The sequence below is a fragment of the Eptesicus fuscus genome, chromosome 6 (genome assembly GCF_027574615.1).
Source record: "Eptesicus fuscus isolate TK198812 chromosome 6, DD_ASM_mEF_20220401, whole genome shotgun sequence".
NCBI lineage: Eukaryota > Metazoa > Chordata > Mammalia > Chiroptera > Vespertilionidae > Eptesicus > Eptesicus fuscus.
Window position 1 is genome coordinate 91,983,084 of NC_072478.1, and position 25,077 is coordinate 92,008,160.

At 44.8% G+C, this 25,077-nt stretch overlaps 1 protein-coding gene across 1 annotated transcript in view; it reads left to right on the top strand.

Annotated features, from left to right (window-relative positions):
- Positions 1-25,077, top strand: part of SGCD (sarcoglycan delta) — a 303,981-nt gene that overhangs the window by 193,346 nt on the left and 85,558 nt on the right. Inside the window, exon 5 of the mRNA XM_008152265.3 lies at positions 448-567. Coding sequence (XP_008150487.2) covers positions 448-567 — 120 coding nt within the window. The remainder of the gene's footprint in view (positions 1-447; positions 568-25,077) is intronic.

The window sequence follows — 25,077 nt, forward strand, 5'->3', positions numbered from 1 at the left end:
CTGAAGAAATAGACTTGTCTGGTGACAGAGTGGGATAGATTTCAGCTGAATTTAAAGCCCCCCTTTTACAAAAGTTGGAGGTGGTCAAAGATAAGCTGGTTGCTTCATGAGATGGTGAGCCTTCTATGCCTTGATGTAGTCAAGCTGAAATCTACAAGTACCAGTATTTGATAGTAATGTGGTAGTTAAGCTGAGGGAAATCTCATTCAAGAATTAGTTTGGAAGAAGGACATTATGGCCTTTAAAATCATAGCCTGAGAGCATATGATAAAAGGTAATTGACAAGACATGGCTGAAGTCATGAGCCTGATTTTCGTGGTTGATTTCTGAAAACCAATCCACTTACATTGGAGTCCAATGCAATCTTGTCAGACGTACGCACTCTATGAAAAGCTCTTCGTAATTGAATGCAATGAGGCTAATGTATTCTCCCTCTCTCTCTTCCAGGTCCAAAGGCTATAGAAGCCTACGGCCAAAGGTTTGAAGTAAAGACAGTTTCTGGAAAATTGCTCTTCTCTGCGGATAACAATGAAGTAGTCGTCGGAGCTGAGAGATTGCGAGTTTTAGGTAAGGAAATGTTTTCATTGGTCTGATGCTACTGTGTCCATTTGAGATTAAGAGTGGAATGGTGCCTAGAGAAGAGATTTAGGCCAATTATATGGATTCTCTTAAATCATTGAAACCCCCCCCACACACACACACACTTGGAGCATGATCCCTGGTGAAAATTTCTAAGGTCAGGAAGTCTTCGTGGCACATCTGCCAGCACTGAACTTAGGGTGGGGTAAGTGCTCATGACAGGAAGTATAATAGGGCACATCCAGTCCTCACAACAGGCAGTCTTTCAAGAAGCAGTCAAGACCTGTATGCATGTTGGAGCGATTACTGAGCCTCTTTGTAACTTGAGAATGACCTTTTCTGGTGACTTCATAGGAAATCAGCACAATTGCGTTTCTGGATCACTTTGGTTGACCTATGTGAAGGTTTTATCTCTATAGAGTGGTTGTTTGACTTATTTTAATATATTAGGTCTGGAGTTGTTTTTTATACTCTATATTGAAGTAAAATTCTACTTAAAAAAAAAAAAAGGTTTGTCTTCATGCTCAGTGGGTTGGTTTTGGTTTGGCTTCTTTGTAGTCATGCTTTCTGAACATGGAGATGTGAGGTGATAAATCCCAAGCATGGAGCCCTTCAATTCTAAAATCTTTATGGAAAGTCTGTTACTTGAATCCAAACCAAAGTACTCTCATTGCCTCTTTTCTAAAAGTTCAGGGAAAATATATTACTAGGTCAGACTTTGCATGAAGAGGGAGGATCAGTCGACTCTGTGCTTATTTTTAAACTGGATTTTAGCCAAAACCGGTTTGGCTCAATGGACAGAGCGTCGGTCTGCGGACTGAAAGGTCCCAGGTTCGATTCCGGTCAAGGGCATGTACATTGGCTGCGGGCACATCCCTGGTAGGGGGTGTGCAGGAGGCAGCTGGTCGATGATTCTCTCTCATCGATGTTTCTAGCTCTCTATCCCTCTCCCTTCCTCTCTGTAAAAAATCAATAAAATATATTAAAAAAAATAAACTGGATTTTAAAATTGGATCATATACATAGCAATAAGGAGTGAGCCACTTTTTCTGTGCACCCTATAGTTTTGTAGTTCTTAATGTAAACTTATAATTTAAATTATTCCTATTGGAAAAAACTAGAAGCCACCATATGCATATGACACAGTGATTTGGGGCTGCTCTCCCACAATCTTTCAGGTCCCAGCCATCCTCATCTTCCTCCTGAATTATTTGGAAATGGTTCTTTTTTTTTTTTTACCTTCTGACTGTAATATTGGTGGTAGAATATGCTGTAATATGGATTATCTCTACTTCTGTATCTATATATCACTAGACTTCAACCACAGTATTCTTTTTCCCTATCTACCTCTTTGCCTATGGGATATACTGTATGTCATCATTATATTAATATATTAAAATCTACAAATCTATTTTCCACTTTTTATACTGTTGGATACTTATGAAAACTTTTACTGGGTTATTGAAAAAATTTAGTCTTATTCGAAAATTTAAAAAAAAAAATCACCTAGGGAACTTCTGAAAAGTTTAGGTTCATAGATCCAACCGTGACTTACTGAGGTAGAAGCTCTGGTGGAAGGGCCCAAGAATGTGTTTGTAAACACACTTGCAGACCCCGGCTGGTGTGTCTCAGTGGTTAAGTGTCTGTCCATGAACCAGGAGGTCAGGGCACGTGCCCGGGTTGTGAGCTCGATCTCCAGTAGGGGGTATGTAGGAGGCAGCTGATTAATGATTCTATCTTATCATTGATGTTTCTATCTCTTCCTCTCCTTTCTCCTCTCTGAAATAAATAAAAATGTTTTTAAGAAAAACAATTGCAGATATTTCTATGGTCCCATAGTTGGAGGCATTGAATCTGAGAACACAAGAAATTAGTGTTCTGTGGCTGTTCCAGTACTTGGCTGACCTGGATCTTAATCCCTGCTCTGTCCTCTTTTAGATGTGTAACTTGCGGCTAGTTACTGACAACCTAGCCAGTTTTCTTTTCTGTTCAATTGGAGTAAGAACATCTACCATCTCAAATTACCCCTACAGTTAAATGAGATCATATTATGTGTACTTATCACCATGCCTACCACAAAACAGTACTCAGCCAATAGTAGCTGCTGCTGCTGTTAATACTCCTGCTACTGCTTATATTAATAATACTAATACTACTTTTCCTTCTATTGATCCCTAAGAGTCTCTGAAATGCAGTGGTTAAAAGCTCAAAAATTAACCCAAATATGATTTTACCCATCTGTATCCTTTCCTAGCTGTGTGCCCTTAAGCAAGTTATCTAACCTCTCAGTGCTTATGTCTGTTCATCTACGAAATGGGGGGAAGGTTAATAGAAGTATATACCTTCTAAAATTCTTGGAAGGATTGAATTAAATAATCTATGTAAAGTGGGTAGTAAATTGGCTAACAAATAAGTGTGCATGAAGTGCTGGCTGGAAATTACTATTTGTTCTCAGTATTATTAGTTTCACTAAGCATCTCCTTCCTTCTCCATCACTGCTGTCCTCCTCCTGGTCATCGCCTCTGCCCTCAGTCAATCAGCTTGTCTGGTCTGTTTCTCTCTCTCCTACTCTCCCTCTCCCTCCCCATCAATCATCCCACCCTCCACTCTCCCACCTGTATTTGTCCCTGTCTTTCCTATCACTGTCACTGGCCCCATTATGCTCCCCTGTCAGGCACAGAACTTCAGCATCATCCTGACCAACATCAGACTCAGCAGAATCATAAGATGGAAGTGGCTGTCCTGAGGGGGTTCTATGGAAGTGAGAATTCAGGGTGCAGAGGCAGAGAGCGGAGGACAGCTAATCCCTGGTCAGGTGCCCCCTTAAGTGCATGGTCTTTAAAAAATAAAGTTTATTGACCACTTGTGATCCAAGTACCATGCTTCCTATGCATTCTTCCATTTACACCTCACTAGCACCCTGTGAGGTAGGCACCAGTTTATCACACCCATTTTACAGGTGACAGACCTCAGCCCTGCACAGTGAAGGCTGAGAGCCAGAATTCCCTTGAAAGCACTATACTTTCCTGCCTTCTCAAATGTATCCCATTTTCAGATGAGTAAACTAAGGCTTGAAAAAATGAAAGTTGATCACGTTCAAATCCTTGCCTATGGACTCCAGCCTCAATGCACTTAACTGCATGTAAATATGTTAGTTCTAAAACCCTTTCAGCTCTCACAGTTAATAGGTTTTCCCTATTATCTGTAGAAATGGCACTTCCCATGGTAGTGCTAGGTTTGGGGCTTTAATCACACACACACACACACACACACACACACACACACACACACACACACACTTTTCAAGCTGTTCTCTTATTCAAGACTACTTTGCTCTACCAGCTGTAAAGTAATTGCCCAGGGGAAAGAGTGATGGTATCTCATGCCAAGATCCTTTTGTACAAATGGTGTTTGGCACTTCCCATTAGTTTCTTAGTGCTTCATGAATCAACTCGCTGCTTTTAAATCTGACTTTGCAAAGATACAGAGTAATTGTAGATGTCCCAACACTTTGGTTGAATCTTAGTGTACAAAACTATACTGGCATCACTTAAGAACTTTCCGCCATCCACCCCACCACTATGCAGACGAAGGGCTGAAAAATTATTGTGGTTTTTGGTCTCTTCAAGGCAGGTGGATGTTGTTGTAGTTGTCACTTATGCTTGTGATGGGTCTCTTTGAGACGATTTAGGATAAAATCTGTCTCTCTCCATCATTAGGAGCATTTGTTTTTCATGTAAAGGCATAGAAAGAAAGCATCATGATAAAGACCAGTGCTGAGATTAGGAAATGACCGCCCCACAAATCTCGCGTCAGCCTACTCAGTGAAATGAGCCTCGTGGGTTGCAGAAACAAGCTTCCTGTCAGCTGGGATACCGCCATATGGTGCGGAACAAGAAATTTAGGCAATTTCTTCTTCAGCTTAGTGAGAAGTTTGTCTTTTGCAGTGGTCAGACTGCCAAACTAACCTTATAAAGAGGGCACTGGCTTATCACCTTGATTTATAGAAGAGCAAACTGAAGCACAAAGTGAAATGCAACTTGAGCTAAGTTCCACAGGGGAAACTGGTGGAGTCAGGATCTGAACCCAGGCAGTCTTACCCATGACACTCAATGGCCTCTTTCACAATAACCTTCAACTTCACCAAATTCCACAGCGCGTGGGCAGCAGTGTGAGCGGGAAAGAACAGGGCCACAGTTGTTCAGCTATTCCTCCGCTTTTCGCCTTCTAAATGCTCTGTGGTTCCCACAGTTCTCCCACATCTGACTTTCTCTGCTTCCCTCACTGATGCTTCTTTCACCAAATAAACTATGTGGATTCACACTTGGCATCACATGTGGCCACCCCCACAGCTCAGTCCTGGTTTTTCTCTTTTCACGTTTCTATGGGAAATTACATACGGTTGCAACATTTGCTCTTTTCAGCTGACCCCCGATTCTGTATTAGCCTTGAACTGTCTTCTCAATTCTCATTCCAAATTCCCAGACAGCCTGGGCTTTTCTGCACGGCTGTCTTTCCATCACTTCGACTTCATCACCTGCAGCTGAACTTATGTCTCCTGACCAACCTCCTGCCTCTCCAGAACCCACTTCCTTCATTCTCCATATGGGGCCACCATTCCCCTCATCTCCAAGGCCTTGCTTTTATTCAGGTACCAGACCCTGTCTTTCTTCATATAGGCATGCCTGTACCAATTTTGAGTTTTCCATATTACAAAGATATTTAATTAAGTCTGACACAAGAAAACTTAGATCTGTAGGCAGGTCCATCAATTACCCAAAAAGGTATAAAATTAGTGTGCAAGATGAGGTGTGGTAGAGTTTAATTACAAAACAAAATTATTAAATATTGTACAGGAATGGTCTTTTAAGAGCAGCAAGAAAATTCACAACATAGGCCAGTGCATCGAAGAGGCATCTTGGTGGAGACAGCAGGGAAACATAATTTTGATTTTCATTAATGGCCTATTTCATTGAATAATGAATTGAACATTATAGCATTTATAAACAAAGCATAATTATAAGGTGTTATTCTAATTGCTAATTAGGTCTATTTATACTCTAGATTCGTTTTTTAAATATCGGCTCTAGATGCCACTTGATGCTAATTATCCAAGTTATGTTATCATCAACTGAAAAACATTTTTAATTAAGTCTAAAGCCATTTAAATTAGCATAAGATTTATAGAACTTTGAATGTGATCTGATGCTTTTATTATTTTTTTAGGAAGACATCAGATGATATATTTAGCCTTTTGAATTAGTTTTTGATGAAACATTCTACTGCAACCTGGCAATTGATAATTATGATGAAAGGAATGGGGTGTTCTTAGTAGTGTTCATTCATTAAATGTGCGTATCACATACATGTATGCTATCTCCAAACCACTACTGTTGGCGTCTTGGAGATGCAGAGATGAAAGTCGCTGCTCTGTCAGGGAGCTGTCCAATCGGGAAGGTGACACACACATACAGATATCTGAGAGCACAAGCAGAAGACAAGCTGTTGGTTGGATAGAACAAAGTGACTGTAGAATTATAGAGTCCAGCTGTGATGAGGTGGTATCCAAGAGAGAGTTTAGAAAGCTTCTTAAATGAAAGGAGTATTTGAACTAGGTTTGACTATGGATTACGGGAAAAACAGAGAGCGTTTGTTTGGTGGATGAAATCGCATACATTTATCAGTCAGGACTCAGATAGTGTAAATGATACAAGTCCAACTAGAGCCACAGGAGGGAAGATTTATTACCTCACATGATAGAAAAATTCAGCAGTAGACGGCTTCAAGGTAGATTCAGTGGCTCAAATAACGTGACCAAAATTCAGTCTTTCTCTTTCTTATACCATCTCTCAGCTCTGATTTTCAATTTTGTATTTTGTCTTCAACTCTGCTGGTGAGCAGAGAGGATATTTTCTTCCCAATGTAAATCCAATGAAGTCCTGGATTTTCCTCAACTGGACTGTCTTAGGCCATGTGCACATCCCTGGATGAGTTGTGACCAGGATGATGGGGTGTGCTTACTAACAAGGCAACCTCGATCATATCCCCTCTGTTAGAACCTGAAACATCACCGGAGGTGAAAATGACAAAACTGAAGCTGTCCTACTTCAGGCACGTCATGAGAAGGCGGGTGTTTTGGAAAAGACAATAGTGCTGGGGAAAAGGAAGGCAGCAGAAAAAGAGTAAGACCAAACATGAGATGGATTGACTTCCTAAAAGGAGCTGTAGGCACAACTCCGCAGGAGCTGAGTAGGGCTGCTTGGGACAGGTCATGGTGGACATCACTCATCCATAGGGTTGGAAAAAGTCAGATCTGACTCAATAGCATGTAACACATACACAGAGCTCAGATTGGAAATGACTGAGAGTGAGATGGGGTGGGGAGCTGTCCAAAGGAAAATTGGAGTGTTGTTACCAGGACAGGGGATAGATGTTGGGCACAGATCAATAGAAAATATTCATTATACTAATCAAAGGTATGATCATGAGAAATCATGACCACGTATATGAAACAGTGGAGCCCAGGTTTGTGAAGGCTGTTAGTGGAAGATACTTTCTCAGTTCTCTCCCCCTTGCTTGCTCAGCTTCAGTTGCACTGGCCCCCTTCCTTCATCACCAAGCATGTTTTCACCTCTCAGCATTTCTACTTACTCTCCCCTCTGCATAGAATCCTCTTTTGTAGTCTCTGCATAAAAGATCTCTTGGTTTATGGCTGGGCTATGACTTCATCAAAGAGTTCCTTCTTAACCACCTTATAAAAATAGCATGTCCCCACTATCCATGTGTATACCAGGAACTGGACAAGTATGGCCTGTGGTTTTGTCCATCACATGGCCATGCTCATTTGCATTATCTATGGTTGCTTTCACATGACAACAGCACAGGTGAGTGGTTGAAACCAATCACATAGCCCACAAATCCTAAAATATTTATTATTTGGCGCTTTATAGAAAAAGAGTTAGTCGATTTGTGGTCTGTAACCTTATTTTCCTTTATTCCTCTTCAGAGCAGTTATCACAACATGACATAGTACATGGACATATGAAAATATGTTTATTTTCATCTTCACCTCATTAGAATGGAGGCTTCATGACAACAGGAATTTATATTTTTCAGAGTCTACAATAGAGCCTGGGTGCATAGTAAGTGCTCAGTAACATTTGTTGCATGAGAGGAATGAAATATTTTCGACATTGCAATGTTTTCTAACCAATCTGATGGTAGAGAGAAAAGAGGGGAGGGAGAAGCTACACCCCACCAGAGAGAACACGATAATACTTGTGTTGAGGGCTCATCGGGACTTACTCTAGGATAGAAATAGAAGAGGAAAAATGGGAAAGATCATCTTGAAGGAGAACCAGTGGAAACCTAGTAACTCACTAGATGTGGAGGGTCAAGAGAGTGGAGTTGGGACGCTGCGTGTGCCTTGTCAGTCAGACAGTTATGATGCCATGAACAGAAATTTCTAGGAGCATCAGTAGATTTGGGATTGGAGATAAATAGTTCATCTTAGATGCTCTGGATCTTACTGCCTGAGGACCTCTCTAAGGGAGAGACCAAGTGTCCAGCAACAATGCCAGCAGAAAAGCCTGTAAGAGATGCCCGGTTGAGCGAACAGGTCAGAGAGAGTCATCCACACAGATCCAGTAGATCGACTCCAGAGAGGAGATGGCCTGGAGAGCATCCTGCAGCAAGAACTCAGAGGAGCTCAGCCAATGAAGTGTTACCATGGAGACTCCTCCCCAGCCCACTTCTTTCTCAGAAGGAGGCTCCAGGGTGATTTTACAGAGGCCACGACTGCCTCCCAGAGGCATCCTCAGAAGTGGAGGGCCTATCTCGTATTCTTTGGTTTTCCTAATCCACTCTGCCTTTCACCAAGAGAAGGAGCTCCGAGGCTCTAGAGTGGGACAAATCTGTTTCTGCCATCCTACCAGCCACGTGATGGTGGCTACTTCCTCATATCACTTAGGTAATAGTTATAGGTTCTAAGTAAACAGCCTCTCCCCCTTTCCTTTTTCTTCACCTTCATCTTATTCTCTCCTTTCTGAAGTTTGTCATCAATGAGTGGGAGGAAGCACAAGAGAGGCTGAAGGATGATAGTAAAAAGTGGGACACAGTTCCTCTTAGGTGGTGGCAATACCTGAATAATTAGACATTGATCCTTGGGAGTTGAGAGCCTGCCAATCTAATAGGAGCGTTTGGGTAACAAATCAGAGGAGCCTGAACCTTGCCAGGAACCTCCTCCCTCGCTCTGTCAGCTCTCTGTTATCGTTAGCAGAGGAAATCTGCTGGGGATTCAACTATTTAATAAGATCTGCTGGCCGCAGAGTTCTTCTCTGGCACCTCATTCCAAAGTTGGTTTATTATTTACAGGAATAATGCATTAGATCATAAAGATACACTTCCCATAAATAATGTGGCGAGAAAGCCAAATATAAAAGAGTCTCAGATTAACAACCCCAACCTTAATAAACCAGAGAGGCGTGATGAGGAAAAGCACAATTCTGCAACAGAGAAATAATAATGGGGTTTTATCGGAAATGCTTCTGGGAGTACCACTCCCATAACTCTCCAAAAAGTAAAAAGAGCCAGTCCCAAGGCCTCGGTACTTCCACCCCTGAGTTTCATGCATTCATCATCCACCCATGTGCCCGAAGCTGCCAAGGTTCAGCTTTCTCCCTCAGGCTTCCGGGTTCATTCCTGGCGCAGGAGGAAAAGGCATCTGCTGGGCCCCACACACTTTTCCCGTTGGCAAGAGGCAGATGTGATTTAAGATCCGCATGATGAATTCATCATCCTGGGTAAACATCCCCAGCTGTCCCTGCAGCCTTACCTTAGCAGACCTCTCAGCTGCCCAGCCTTTGTCTCCCTCCTCACGAGCGGGGCTGAGGAGAGGAAAAGTCAGTTGGGGACATTCTTGTCAGCTTTCGAGACTGATTAAGGAGTTGATGAGGCTCAGGATTTGGCTGCTTTGAAGAAAACCAATTCCAGCGCTCACCGAGGAAGGGCTACGTTTCTGTTCTTTTTGTTTGTTTGTTGTGGAACCGACAGGACTTTAATTTCTCTATCAAGCTCCAGCTAATGTGCTTTCAGGCATCTGTTGGCTTGTTGTTATCATCAAAGTTTCCTTCTTGCCCGTGACTACCAAGAACAGAGTATTCTCAGACATGGAGACAAACTCCTGCCAGGCCATCTTCGACGTTAAGTGGCTTTTCACATGGTCTAGGTATTGTTTCCTCTCTCATTAATTACATTCACTGTTGCAAAATATTCTTAGGCAACTACATGGTCACCTGAATTGAACTTTTTTTCTTCCTTCCTGGCAGAGGCCAAGGAGAATGATGGTGACACTAGGAACTTCATGAGATGACAACATGAATAAGAAACTCTCAGTGTGCCGACTAGGGAGGAAAATTGATTCTATTCTCCTTTATGGGAGGGACTAGAGTTTAATTCTGCTTATTTGAGTGGGAGAAAAGGGCACTGAAAATGCTTTCTTTAGCTCCGTATTCTTTCCCTCACATTCTGCTCTACGCTTTGCCATGTGCCACCCTTCTCATCTTAGCTCCTTTTGTACCCTGGCTTTCCTAGAAATAGTGGAAAAGGTGCTGAGGGTGCATCCAAGCAAAAGAAATAGGGAGAGAGAGGAGAGAATATCCAGAACCCTCAGGACACAGGACAGAAGCAAATGCCTGTTTCTCTCCCCTGGACAGTCGTGCAGGACGGCAGACGGGTTAAACGGGCCTGGTGTTTGGAGATAGACTGCCTGGATTCCCTCCCAGCTTCAGTGGTGCAACCTTGCACAAGTTTGTGAATCGCTGCATATCTGTATGTGAGGGTATAAGAGTGCCTGCAAGTCCTAAGCACATAGTAAGGGGCTAATGTATGGATGTCTATTACTCATTGTCCTGTCCACAAATTTCTGTCGAGTGCCATCTGTGCACCTGTCACCAATCGAAGTTCAATTTCCGGGTGTAAGGACACAGCATGAAAGTTCCTTGATCTGAAATAGGTAATAGGGTGTCAAAGAGGTAAAAGGGTGCCAAAGGTAATAGGGATATCACATAGGTAAAAGGGTGTCAAGTGGGTAAAAGGGTGTCAAAACACATGCCCAGTGAAATATTAAATAGCAGTGAAAATACTTCTTATAAAGATAAACAAAAAATATCAGATAGTATTTGAGTGTAGTGTGTGGAGGGATGTGAGCAGCAGCCTCCCAGGCAGCAGGACCAGCAGAACCAGGGGCTGGATGCTGTGTGACAGAGGAAGTGAGATGATCAGCCATGGTTTTTCCAACAAATAAGCATATTTGGATTTGTCTTTTGGGAAGAGATGGTGTCATTATCAGCATAGAGTAATCAGGAATTGCTTACTTCCCCGAAAGCCTGAGTTAAGGAGCCCTGCAAGCATGTCAAACTCGAGGCCAGGAAACCAAGATGGCGGCATAAGGTAAACACCTAATTGTTGCCTACCACAACAATTTTGAAACTACAACTGGAAAACAGAGTGCACGCCGTCCAGAACCACCGGAAAGCTGGCAGAATGGAAAACCTACAACTAGAGAAAAAAAGAGAGGGGGACGCTGAGCCTCAAGAGCTGTGGAGGTGCGGAGATCCGTGAGCGCAGAAAGGGCGGGCGGCTGAATACACGGCAGGCTTGCTCGCAGCAATTGGAGAGGGAGGGCAGCAGATGCTGCGTGGCTAGCTTTCTCATTTGGGAGAAAAACAAAACCTCCTGACTGCACTGAAATCCAGCTGCGGTCCGGGAGAAACTAGTCTGTTTGGCAGCGGGCGAGGCTCGAAAGCTGCCTTCTCTCAGAGGCACACAGCCATTGATTAGGGCACGGAGGAACCGGCCCTCTTGGGGCAGCGCAGACGGAAACCAAGTTTGTCTGCACCATTCTGAGACTCTGCCCCATCCAAGCTGAGCACAGCCCCCCCCAGTGACTGGATTTCTCGTTCGGGAGAAAAACAAAACCTCCGGTCTGCACTGAAATCCAGCCCCAGCTGGGGAGAAACTGGTCTGTCAGGCAGCGGGAGAGGCTCAAAAGCTGCCTTCTCTCAGAGGCGCGCAGCCATTAATTCGGGCACGGAGAAACCGCCCCTCTTAGGGCGGAGCAGACGGGAAACCAAAGCTTGTCTGTGCCACCCTGAGACTCCACCCCATCCAAGCTGATCACAGAAGCTCTCCCAGTGGAGACACTGCTGATCCTCACAGCCAACTGGCTTGGAGATCAACTCCCACCAGTGATACCAACAATCCCAACCACTCTGAACTCCAGTTTCTGGGGACACGCGGAGGACCCAGACGCCTACGGGACTCTTGGCCATCGGTCGGAGAGTGAGAGTGACTTTTCTGTCGGTGTGGATGATAACAGATTTCAACCACTCTCATAAGGGACACATTCAAGAGGCAGACTCAGTGAGCACCAAAGCCCTACTGTGTCTCCAGCACAGCAATTCTTCCGTTACAGACACAGCAGGCCCTCACAACCAATAGGACCGGAGGTCAATTCCTCCCAGTGTACCAACAGCAATCAGGGCTTTTAACTACACCAAGACTTTCCACTCAGCCCACAAAGGGGAGTACCAAGAGCGACCACCTAGGGTGATTGGGGAAGCTGAGCTACCGGCCCCTATAGGTCACTGACCACACAAAGCCACTCCATCAACACAGGGAGGCAGCCAAAATGTGGAGACATCAAAGTATGTCACGAGTAGGAGAGATAGATGAAAGCAAACTAATGGACGACACAGTGTTCAGAACCATATTTATAAGGTTACTCAAGAATCTTCTAAAAACCGCTGAGAAACTTGAAGAGACCTTCAAGGACCTAAATGAGAATACCAAAAAAATGGAAAAGGACCAGTCAGAAATTATGCATACACTGTCTGAAATAAAGAATATACAGAGTAGACCACCGCACCCAAAGAGTCACACCAAAGATCTGGAATATGAGGAAGAAAAAAACACCAAACCAGAGAGGCAGAAAGAAAGAATAATCCAAAAGTGTGAGGATAGCGTAAGGAGCCTCCGGGATGGCTTTAAGCGTACCAATATCTGAATTTTTGGGGTGCCAGAAGAGAGAGAGCAAGATACTGAAAACATATTTGAAGAAATAATGACAGAAAACTTCCCCACCTGGTGAAAGAAATAGACTTACAAGTTCAGGAAGCACACACAACCCCAAACAAGAGGAATCCAAAGAGGACCACACCAAGACACATCATAATTAAAATGCCAAGGGCAAAATACAAAGAGAGAATCTTAAAAGCAGCAAGAGAAAAACAGTTAGTTACCTACAAGGGAGCACCCATACGACTGTCAGCTGATTTCTCAACAGAAACTATGCAGGCCAGAAGGGAGTGGCAAGAAATATTCAAAGTGATGAATAGCAAGAACCTACAACCAAGACTACTCTACCCAGCAAAGTTATTCAGAATTGAAGGGCAGATAAAGAGCTTCACAGATAAGAAAAAGCTAAAGGAGTTCATCACCACCAAACCAGTATTATATGAAATGCTGAAAGGTATTCTTTAAAAAGAGGAAAAAGAAGAAAAAAGTAAAGATAAAAATTATGAACAACAGATACATATCTATCAACAAGTGATTTTAAAAATCAAGTGAATTAAAAATCTGAGAAACAGAATAAACTGGTGAACATAATAGAATCAGAGGCATAGAATGGGAGTGGATTGATAATTCTCAGGGGGAAAGGGGTGTCTGTGTGGGGGGTACGGGAAGAGACTGGACAAAAATCATACACCTATGGATAAGGACAACGGGGGGGAGGGAACCGGGTGATGGGGAGATATGGGGGGGAAAAAAGGAGAAACAATTGTAATAATCTGAACAATAAAGATTTATTTAGATTCAAAAACAAAACAAAACAAAAAACTCGAGGCCCGCGGGCTACATGCCTCCTTTATTTTAAACAATGCATGTGGCCCGCCCGCCTGCCGCGAGTTTGACATGCTTGTGAGCCTCCCAGGGACTTCTCACTGTCTGCAGTGTACTGTGCAGGGTGTGACTGACATGTTAACGGGAATAGTTGATATGATCTTGAAGTTGTAGGCCAGAGAAGAATCAAGTAAAGTCAGGCATTTAGAAGTTAGTTATGATGCAAGGACTTTCACGGGTCAGGAAAAAAAGGAAGTGAGTGACTAAAACAGGAAGGCTCTTGGCATTAGGTAAGCCATGGTGTAGGCAGTTCTCACTTTTAAAAAAAATCAATATATTCAATAAATATTAACTGAGCACTTACTCTGGCCAACTACTGTGATGACCAAAGGGATACGGGGCCCCTGCCTTTCTGGAATCCACAACCGAGCAAGAAAGACAGATGTGTTAAAGATTTACATGAGCAAAATGTGTCTTATCATGAAGGAAGTACAAGATGTCATGAAAAATATATAATTAGGAGATTTTTTAACCTAATTTTGCAAGTAAGGAAAGCCTTCCCCAAGGAAATGATGATCAGGTTGAGCCTGGAAGGATGAAAAGGAGTCCGTGAGGAAGAGGGCGTTGGAGGGGCTGAGTGTGGGGCACATGTACAATATTCTGGAGAGCATGATCTTTTGGGAAAAGGCCACTGGACATGGAGGTCAGAGATCTGAGCACCCAGGCATGAAGAGAGGCAGGTCATAATTGTAACAGGTAACGTTTCTTAAACACTTATTCTATGCTGATACTGTTCAGATCTCTTTACATGTGTTAATTCAATTCTCACCGCAGCCCTCTGAGACAAGTTTTATTATTATGCTCCTTTTACATTTGAGCAAAATGACAAGTAGAGAGCTAAGTTGCCCAAGGTTATGTAGCAAGTTAAATGGCAGAAAGGAGATACTCAGATAATCAGACTCTAAAGCTTGTATTTTGTTTGTTTTTATAGCCCCTTTGTTGAGATATAATTCATATATCAAATGACTTACCCATTTAAAGTTTGAAATTCAGTATTTTAGTATAAAGAACCTATGCTTTTATTACATACACATAGCTACAAATATACATGCATGCATAGCTACAAATGTACATATACATTTCTATATTATGTTTCAGATGTGTATGTATGTTATATGTATTTGTTCTCTATGTCATTTAAATATATAGATTTTATGTATATACATATACATGGACCATTATAGAGATGTGTGTAGATGAATCTATAATAATAAAAGCATAATATGCTAATTAGACCAGACGTCCTTCTGGATGAAGCCAGGGCTGCAGCCGTGGTATCTAGGAAGCTGCAAGGGAGGGATCCAAGCAGCAGCCGCAGCTGCGAAGGCCTACTCTTGCACAAATTTCGTGCATCGGGCCTCTAGTCTGTTATAAAATCATATAGCAGAGAGCACCTTGTACCATATTAAGGTATTTAGGCATCAAATTAGGGAGCTACAGATCTGATTTGTGAGGAATATCAGCCAGGGAGTGGGTGGGACAAATCCACTGATCACGGGCCCAAATGCGCCCATGATGTCTATGCTGGGTGGTTTCCTTTAAAAAGAAAGTTAGGCAGCCCGCTCTACCAGACTTGCAGGCTCACAGAAGTCTCACATTGGTCTTTGTTACTCTCAGCCCAGAGCAAATAGGCTGAGCCTATGAGGAAGGGCAGGATTATCCAGGTTGGCCAATGAGTTCTGCACTGTTCTTCCCACTCTCCGGAGCTGAGCAGGGGTCAAGCACATTTAACACACTTGTATCAGAGGCTTGGGAAAGAGATTGCACTTAAACAAACAAAGGAAAGAGCTGATATGAAATCAATAGCGGTGCCGATGAGCTGTGGGGGAAGGTAATGTGCTTTTCTTCTTTGGCTGTTAGATGCATCTCAGCTGCCAAGGAAAATGACTTTCCCTCTCGACTTCCTGTCTGTCGGCTGACGGGTTATTGGGAAGTGCTGAGGCTCGGTGCTCAGCTGCATGTTTAATGAGAGCATCCTTGCACCAGAACCTCAGCCAGTTCCTCCGGCCTAATTCTCCGTCTCTTGGCAAATTCTAGTCAAAGATTTTTGGTAGAGCAAGGAGAGGCACCAGGGCCTTGGATCTATAAGGCGTGGTCTCTGCCTGCCTTTGGGAATTTAAGCTGGAGCATAAGATGTGAGAAATGTACCAGAGAAATTCATGTGCAAGGCTGAACACCCTAAAAGAGGCCCAGAGCTTTGGGGCCATGGGAATTCCAAGGGGAGGCCTTCACTGAGAAGTGGAGATGTGTTAGCCCTTGAAGGATTTCACTGTGTGAGCGCAGGGGAGGCTGTTCCCTTTGGGAGTAGGTAACACCAAAAACCACTCTTGTGGTATCATATGGTAACTGAGCTTCAGTTTAAAGCCTCAGTCCTGTCTCCTGAACAATTGAGAGGTAAAAAATGAATCATGGCATTGGAGTTGAATTGACTTTTTAAAAACGATTGCTTTCCTTCTTTCTCTCCCCTTCTTCTTCCTGCCCTCCTTCCCTTCTTTTCTTCCATGGTTCTAATACTGAACAATTATAAAGTGTGAGAAGCCGGCTTGTGGAATGTCTGTGCCACCACAGAGCACAGGTGGGCTAACACACAGGAGCTAATGAAATTCTAGAAAACTGGATGATGATCACACCCTGAACAGTAGCATTTAGTTAGACCGGAATACTTGCATATTTTGTCGCTATCATCCTATTTGATTCCCAAAACCATCCTTAAAAGTCCTCAGGATATGAAAAAAAAAGGATATCTCCAACCTCCATAAGTCACCCCCCATCTCTCACTAACAGTGAGTAGGCCCCTGCTGTGAGTGTGGTCCTCCCCCACGCACCACTGGGAAGGAGGCAGAAAGTCCTAAGACATGCACTGTGATCTGAACACACCTGCCTGATATTTATGCTAGGCGGTCATTCTGAAGGAGTGCTTCTCCTTTTTCCTGCCATGGACCTCTTTATGAGGCTGATGAAGCTGGTGGACCCCTTCTCAGAATTATATTTTAACCTGTTATACAAAATGCACAAGGTTACCAAAGAAAATTTGTGATATTATGCATCTCTCTTTATTATAAACATCTAAAAATATCTAGTTGTAGTTGAGGTGAATGATATTTTGAGATGTATACAACAGCTCAACTCTGATATGAGACCATCTATGATTTCCATTGATGACCAAGTCCCAGAGTGATCATTTCTACAGGTCACATTCTGCATTCTAATCAAAGGATATGATAGATTTTAGTTGAAGATGAGTGAAAACACCTATCAGAAAGGATATATGCACTCCTATGTTCATAGCAGCACAATGTATAATAGCTAAGATTTGGAATCAGCGTAAGTGCCCATCAGCAGATGAGTGGATTAGTAAACTGTGGTACATCTACACAATGGAATACTACACTGCTATAAAAAAGAAGGAACTGTTACCATTTGCAACAGCATGGATGGACCTAGAGAACATTATGCTAAGTGAAATAAGCCAATCAAAGAAAGATAAATATCACATAATCTCACTTATTTGTGGAATATAGTGAACAACATAAACTTATGAACAGAAATAGAACCAGAGACATAGAAGCATTGAACAGACCGTCCAACCTATGAGGGAAAGCAGGGGATGAGTGGGTAAGAGATCAACCAAAGGACTTGTATGCATGCATATAAGCATTACCAATGGACACAGTCACTAGGGGGGTGAGGGCATGTGCTGGGGGATGGGAGTGGCCGGAGAGAGGTCAGTGGAGGAAAAAAATAATATTGTTAATAGCTATGTACAGGCCAGGGGAGAGGGGGTACTTGAAATATCAGGGGGACCACTCTGTAAAGCATAGGATTGTCTAAGCACTATGTTGTGCACCTGAAACTAATCCTATATAATAAAAGCCTAATATGCTAACTGTCTGGTTGACCAGTTGGCCTTTCAACCAATCAAAGCATAATGTGCTAATGATATTCTAAGGCCGCTCAACCGCTCGCTATGATGTGCAATGACCACCAGGGGGCAGACACTCTGATAGGTTAGCTTGCTGCTGGGGTCTGGCAGATCGGGACTGAGTGAGATGGGCCGGAAATGCCCTGGAGCCTTCCCACAGTCCCTCCCCAGCTAGCCAACCTCCCGCATCCTTCCCAGGCCCTGATCGTGCACCAGTAGGGTCCCTCAGCCTGGCCTGCACCCTCTCACAATCCGGGACCCCTCGGGGGATGTCGGAGAGCCGGTTTCGGCCCAATCCCACAAGCCAGGCTGAGGGACCCCAGTGATGCACATATTTGTGCACTGGGCCTCTAGTACAGAATAATATTGAATGTGAACTATAATTGGGAAAAAAAAGATGGAAAATTATGTTTTTCATCATAATAAAAATAAATTTAAAAAACTCAAAAGAAAGAAAATAGTGATGCAGAATCTACCCCTTCAGAGTTCATAGGCCTACTGAATCTATGCATGAATCCCTGATGTCTAATGTCCCCAGGTGAGGTCCCCTGTCTTAATATAAGTCCTTTGTGAGCACTTACTATGTGCAATCTCTATGGTAACCTGAAGATTCAGGTAGAGTATAACACAAATGGAAAACGATTCCAAACCCTGAAGTATGTCCATATCATTTCATATTTAACATCATGGGCCAGATGAAAGGGCCTCTTGTTTCATGTGGAGCTCTGTCATCAAATTCCAAGGATGGGGTGAGTCTCAAGTAGTGGCAGAAGCAAGGAACTCAAGATAGGATTTCTACAGGAGACAGCTAATTGGAATGGGTCAAACAGAAGTGACCCACGTACAGGTTTGAATCTCTGTTTCTCATTTAAAGCAGCTTGATAGCCTGTCTTTGTCTGTGATGGAAAGAACGTGGCATCTTGAGCAAGACATTCCTAATGGGAAGTTCCCTTCCTTGATATAGCAAAAATTCTGCATATCATATAGGATGGATGCTCATCTCCTTATGTGTGTAATCCTGGAGTTGAAATAGACCTTAAAAGACATTTACGACATTACTGACACTTGTTAAACACTAATATGCCTTTAGCACTATTTGTACTCTTCACGTCTATGTCATTGTTTGTTTTTGATGTTTGCTCCACACCTTTTTTTTTTCTTTGGGAAACTGTATTGTTTCCTCAGTTACAAAAACCTGCTCTTATTGGGACAAAGAATGGGTTGCATTTGCCATCCCAGGCATTACAAGTGGCTAATGTTAAGATGTGTGTAAGCTGTTGAAAGCACCTCTTGTAGGCTGCTGCAGTAACACAGGAGTGATCTCATAGTTGGATCTATTTCTTTAATGTTCTGAGTTGTGCCAAAAGCAGTGGCATTTCCTTTACCTCCTTTAAGGCTGATTTGGCCTAATCCTGAAGTGATTTCTCAAGTTATGATCAACTGCCTCGTAAAAGCATGATTTCTATGGGGTCCCTGGGTCTCAGAAAGTCCTTTGCTGTAATGGATTAGGGGAATGTCAGCTTCATCAATTTAGTGAGTCTTCTCCTTGAGCTGTTTCTATTTGTCATGAAAATCTGGAAGGAATTTTTGCATTGTCTGAGTAATAAGACTCAGAAAAGGAAAAAAAAAAACACACGAAACTGGGTTTATTGATGTGTTAGTGTCCAGTGCCCCTAAAATTGAACCTTGGAGTAGGACTTTTTGGGAGCCATGAAGACATAGTAGACCTGGAGCGATGCCTTGCCTTTAATCTAAAATTAATCACATTTAATTCACTAATCTAAATTTAAGGGGGCCTGCTTATAAAGGAGGCAATTTTTAAAGATTAAAAGGTAGTCTATATTTTATACAGGGGGATTTCCTGAGTGGCACCACTTATACCTAGCATTTTATTGTGTTTGCCGGTTTAAAAGTTCATTCCCCTCTCATTTGGTTGTCATGACAAACCTGAGCCATATATTGGGCAGTGGATTGTGCCCATTTTATTACCATAGAAACTAAGCCCAGAACAGTTAAAAGGTTTAGAATTATAGTAAGTTTGGTGGGAAAGCCAAGATGAGAGCCCCAATGTGAACACATTTACAATATTAACATATTCCCCTACATGCAATAGAAGAAGTAAACAGCGAGTTAAAGGACCCAGATTCTCGTGTGCACAGTACTATAAAATTAAAGCTGTGTCATGGCTTGGTAAAGTCTAGAACCAAAATGTACAATATGTATTCCATCACTTATACAGAAAAAGTGACAAAAGTCAGTTATCAAAATGCAGGATATGGAAAGACTTTGGAAGTTTAAGATGTAAAGGGTATCAGTTGGAAATGTCTTTAGCCACCTTCAGTAGCCCATCAGTAACTCCTCATTTAGAATATTTCTTACTGTGTAGGAGTTCCAATACTTATCTTCCATTATTAACTAGAATGTGGACTAGGGTTGATTTTAAATATAAGAGAGAGTCAAGAAATAATTGTGATCAGGCATCCTTGAGAGCTAAATCAGATTTACATTTGAGCAGAAGGCATCACTGTCACAGCTTTTGTCTTTCCCTTTTACCATTCTCATCATCAAACCATAGAAAGGAGATAACTAGAGTATTTGAGAGTGCCTTTACTCAATGAGGAATCTGCATTCAGGCTCCACTTTGATTGGATGGGAGAAAGAGTGGGGGAGAAAAGTTCTTGTGAATGATCCACAGGATCCGTTTTAGCAGGGGTCACTAACCTTCTAAACCTCAGTCAGAATTTGGTATCAAATCCTGGTGTCCCCACTTACTTAAAATGGGATTATAAGCAAGTCAGTAACCTGAGTCTTTTATACACAATGAAGGGGAGGGGGAATGGCAGGTATTAGTCCTACTTTCCTCGACAGTCACTATGGGGATTAAGTGAGACAACCCATGTACAGTTTATCACAATGCCTGAGATATACTGAATTCTCAATAAATTAACTATTTTCATTTGAAAAATTAATTACCTCTCACAGAACCTGTTTTATCATCTGCAAATGGAGATAAGAATAGTGTCTAACTTGTGTGTCGTTACAATGATTGAGTAACATAATACAGGAACATGCTGGGATTAAGGTTACAGTTGATCATTGTTCTTGTTAGAATCTTGAACATTTCCCATAAGCCAACAGTTGATGGAGTTTTTATTTAAAATAATTATGCAAAATAATATTTTCAAAAGAGCAATTCTAAATGCCCATATAGGCAAACCATCACCTTTCATTTCTTAAATCGCAAGGGATGATAAGGTAAAACAGCTTCAAGAATGCAGAGCTGTAATAACCCAGGCCAGGGCTTTTTTTCTGATTAAGGGCCAGATAGTGTTTTAGGTTTGTGGACCACAGGATCTCTGCCACAACTGTCAACTCGGACATTGTAGTGGCAAAGCAATTACAGACAGCATGTAATCAAATTGTATGGCTGTGTTCTAATAAAACTTTATTTACAAAGTTTTATTTACAGGTGGTGGTAGGATAGATGTGGCACATGGGTTGTGGTTTGCCAATCCCTGGTCTGGGCTATGGTTCTGTTACTTTTTCATCCTTCAGTCTGTGAAATCTGGTACCACATACAAATTCTAAAGACTGAAAATCTCTCCTGGGCTGTGAGAAGTGTTGAAAGCATGGGCCTGTTCCACACTGAATCCTCAGCATCTTCTGTAGTGCCCAAAAAACAATACATGATGGATGGCTGGGAAATGCATGGACCAAAATATGAACAGAACAACTGACAGTGGATTATGTCTGTTTCTAGACAAAACTGTCACCATCCTAGTTAACACTTATTGCACTCCTACTGTGTGCCAGGCCCTGTTCTGAATGCTTTACCTGTGTTCTCTCATTGAAGCTTTACAACAATTTGAGGCAGATATTATCATAGCCCAGCAACTATAATAATAAGGCACAGTCCTGAACTTGTTAGATGCTCAACTTTAAATGAGTCATTTATGCTCATCTCCCCTGCACTCTTCATATAGGTATTTATGAGAATTAAAAAGTAGGTATGAAAATCCCCACAAACTAGAAAGTGATATTCAAAGATTGTCATTGTTGTTTTAACCCAGCTCTGGTATGTATGAACAGGCTGAGATGATCCAGGAGAAGAAGGCTAGAAAGCAGGTGTATATCCACCCAGATGACTATGGACAAATTAGAAAATATTAGGACAAATTGTGAGGTCTGTTGATATTATGCTATTGTTCACAAACACACACACACACATATACATATTCACACCCACACACACCCAGGACATTGCCTAACCCACAACAGGTACTAAAGAAATATTAACAGAGGGAGAAATAAAGCTATAAACAAACTAACAAACAGGAAAATATAAATGAAAAATCCTACTGCCCCAGCCAAGAAAGGCAGTATGTCCATATGATATTCTGAGCATTAACGTAATAGGTGCCCCCAGAGATTGGGATATAGATCAGATTTTAGGTAATGGGAAATGCCTGATCTAGTTACTACTGCCTTCAAAGCTGAAACATTTTCATAATGTATTAGAAAGGCATTTTTCAGGACAACTTGGTAATTCATCTTTATACATCCTTGTAACCTCAGTGTATTCCATTTAAAAAGAGATTTAGAGAAACCAAGATGGCGGCATAGGTTAAACACCTAACCTGCAGCCGGGCACAACAATTTCAAAAATACAACTAGAGGTCAGAACGGACATCGTCCAGAACCACAGGAGAGCTGGCGGACTGAAATGCCCACAGCTGGGGGGAAGGAGAAGGCCACGGGGACAGTCGGGGAAGCCGTAAAAGCCTGAGGTATGGAGAAACGGGCGGAGACACGAGCACACGAGCCTGCGGGGAGGATGGAACCGGAGAGGAGGGGGCGGCTGATGACCTGGCCGGAGTTCACTGGCAGGAAGGAGATAAAGGCTCCGGAGTGCGCTGAGCACCGGCTCCGATTGCACTGAACCCCATTCCGGGCGAAACCCTGGGAAACTCACTCACTTTCGCAACTCCGCCGCCCCCGCAGGCCGCCCGGCCCGGGACGCTGGGGACGCCGCCGCCGCGGCGGCGCCCGGAGCCCGGCGGCCTCCCAGCACCCGTCCCCGCCGCGCAGCCCCCGCGCGCCTGGTCCCGCGGGCCGTGCGCCCCACACACCGGACGGAGGCCCAGGCGCCCTCTCCGTGCACCTCCCGGCGGCGCTAGACTTCAGTAGAGTTGACTGAATTCAAGGGATTAAAAAGTATAAATTGGGGGGACGCCGCGGCGGCGACGTCCGGAACACGGTGATGGCGGTGCCTGGAGCTCGGCGGCCGCCCAGCGCCCGTCCCAGCCGCGCAGCCATCGCGCGCCTGATTCCGCGGGACGCGCGCACCGCGCACCGGACGGAGGCCCGGGCGCCCTCTCCGTGCACCTCCCGGCGGCGCTAGACTTCAGTAGAGTTGACTGAATTCAAGGGATTAAAAAGTATAAATTGGGGGGACGCCGCGGCGGCGACGTCCGGAACACGGTGATGGCGGTGCCTGGAGCTCGGCGGCCGCCCAGCGCCCGTCCCAGCCGCGCAGCCCTCGCGCGCCTGGTTCCGCAGGACGCGCGCACCGCGCACCGGACGGAGGCCCGGGCGCCCTTTCCGTGCACCTCCCGGCGGCGCTAGACAATATCTACCTTCAGTAGAGTTGACTGAAATGAAGGGATTAAGAAGTATAAATTGAGAAGTTTGAAAAAGATGGCGGCGGAGGTTAAAGGCTGTTCTGTTGCCTCGCACCCAGCGAAATCGGAGGGGATGAGGTGTGGAGGTGCGTGGGTCTGGCTGGTGGCGGGGGAAAGGGGCTTTTGTTCCAAACCTAAGGGAGATTAGCTCTCCATCACCCTGAAACCCATCTTCTGGCGAACCCCGGGAGACCCAGATGCCTGCGGGGAGAGGCGGGACTCTTGCAGAGGTGCGCCCAGCAATCAGTGTTTGCTGCGCTGGAGTGCGGAACGAGGGGACTTAGATACATGGAAGGCAGAAGGACCAGACTCACAGCCATCGAGGCTCGCCGCACCATGGCCTGTTGGCGCCCTGAGACCCCGCCCCGCCCTGGGACCCGCCCCGCATGTTTTGAAGACCTGCCCCGCAAGTCTTGCAGGCACACCTGCGCCCCAAGCAACGGCTTATGCATGTGGGTGGCCTGCCCTCTGGCAGCGGACCTGATGATCTGCTGTTCTAGTCGGACTGCTCCAGGGCCACTCAGACAGGAGGAAGAAACTACAGTTTTTGCTGTAATCCTTGCTGAGTGCCTAAGGCAGTAGCTGATCTACACCCCATTGGAGACCCAGAAACGAGGGCATCTAGTGGTCTGTGGGAGATGACACCAGATTTCAACCACGTGCATAAGGGACACATTCAACGGGAATATTCAGTGAGCGCCAAAGCTTTGCTGCACCAAGACCCGGCCCATAAACGTGTCTCCTGCACAGCAACTCTTCCTTTATAGACAAAGAGAGCCCCCCCAGTGACACCAACAACAATCAAGACTTAACTATACAAAGGAGGACCAAGATGGAGGCATAGGGCGGAAGCCTGATTGTTGCCTTCCACAACAACTTTGAGACTACGACAAGAGAGCAGAGCAGACACCATCCAAGACCACCATAGGGCTGGCTGAGTAGATGCTCTACAACTAGAATAAAAGAGGGGTATGTGGGATGATGCTGATGCCGGTGACCCAAAGACCACACTTTAAGAACTACAGCTCAGGCGACACAAAAAAACTATGGCTCAGGCGATACAACAGCGGCCTGGAACGTGCTCGGCGCAGTTCCCCCGGCGGTCTCCGGCTGAGGGGACGGCTCCACTGGCAGCCAAGCACGGACAGACGAGCCCCTATGAGACATGGGGTGGGAGACTCCGCGCTTGCTGACCTCTGAGTCCGTCAAGAATCTCAACGCCCCGGAAGCGGCCAGGTGCGCATGCTCGGCGACCGGCCACCTATGCAGACCCAAGGGCCGACGCAGCAACGCCAGACTGGCCCACCGCCATGCACCGGGTGCACCGGAACTTCGCCGAGCCGCCGCCCGACGAGTTCTGCAGCAGCCATACTGGAGCTCTGGAAGGATGGCCAGGGGAATTGCTGAGGGGGGATTGACCGGCAGGAATTGGGATCGGGAAGACGGGGCCCCGCTGAGACCCGGGTGCGGGCGGGGTTGCGCGCCTCTGGACTCGGGTGTGGTCACACGCCTCTGGGTATAAGTGAGGCCTCACGTCCCTGGGTCTAGGTGAGGCCACATGCCCCTGGGTCCAGGTGAGGCCGGACTCCGGGTCCGGGTGAGGCCAAGTGCCCCTGGACCCGGATGACGCTGGACCCCATGCCCGGGCGAGGCCAAGCGCCCCTGGGTCTGGGAGAGCCCACACACCCCTGGGTCCAGGCGAGACCATGTGTCCCTGGATCCGGGTGAGGCTGCGTGCACCTAGGCCCGGGTGAGCCCAAGTGGCCCTGGGTCTGGGAGAGGCCAAGCGTCCCTGGGTCCGGGTGAGACCATGTGTCCCTGGATCCGGGTGAGGCCTCGTGCACCTAGGCCCGGGTGAGGCCACGTGCCCCTGGGTCTGGGAGAGGCCAAGCGTCCCTGGGTCCGGGCGAGACCATGTGTCCCTGGATCCGGGTG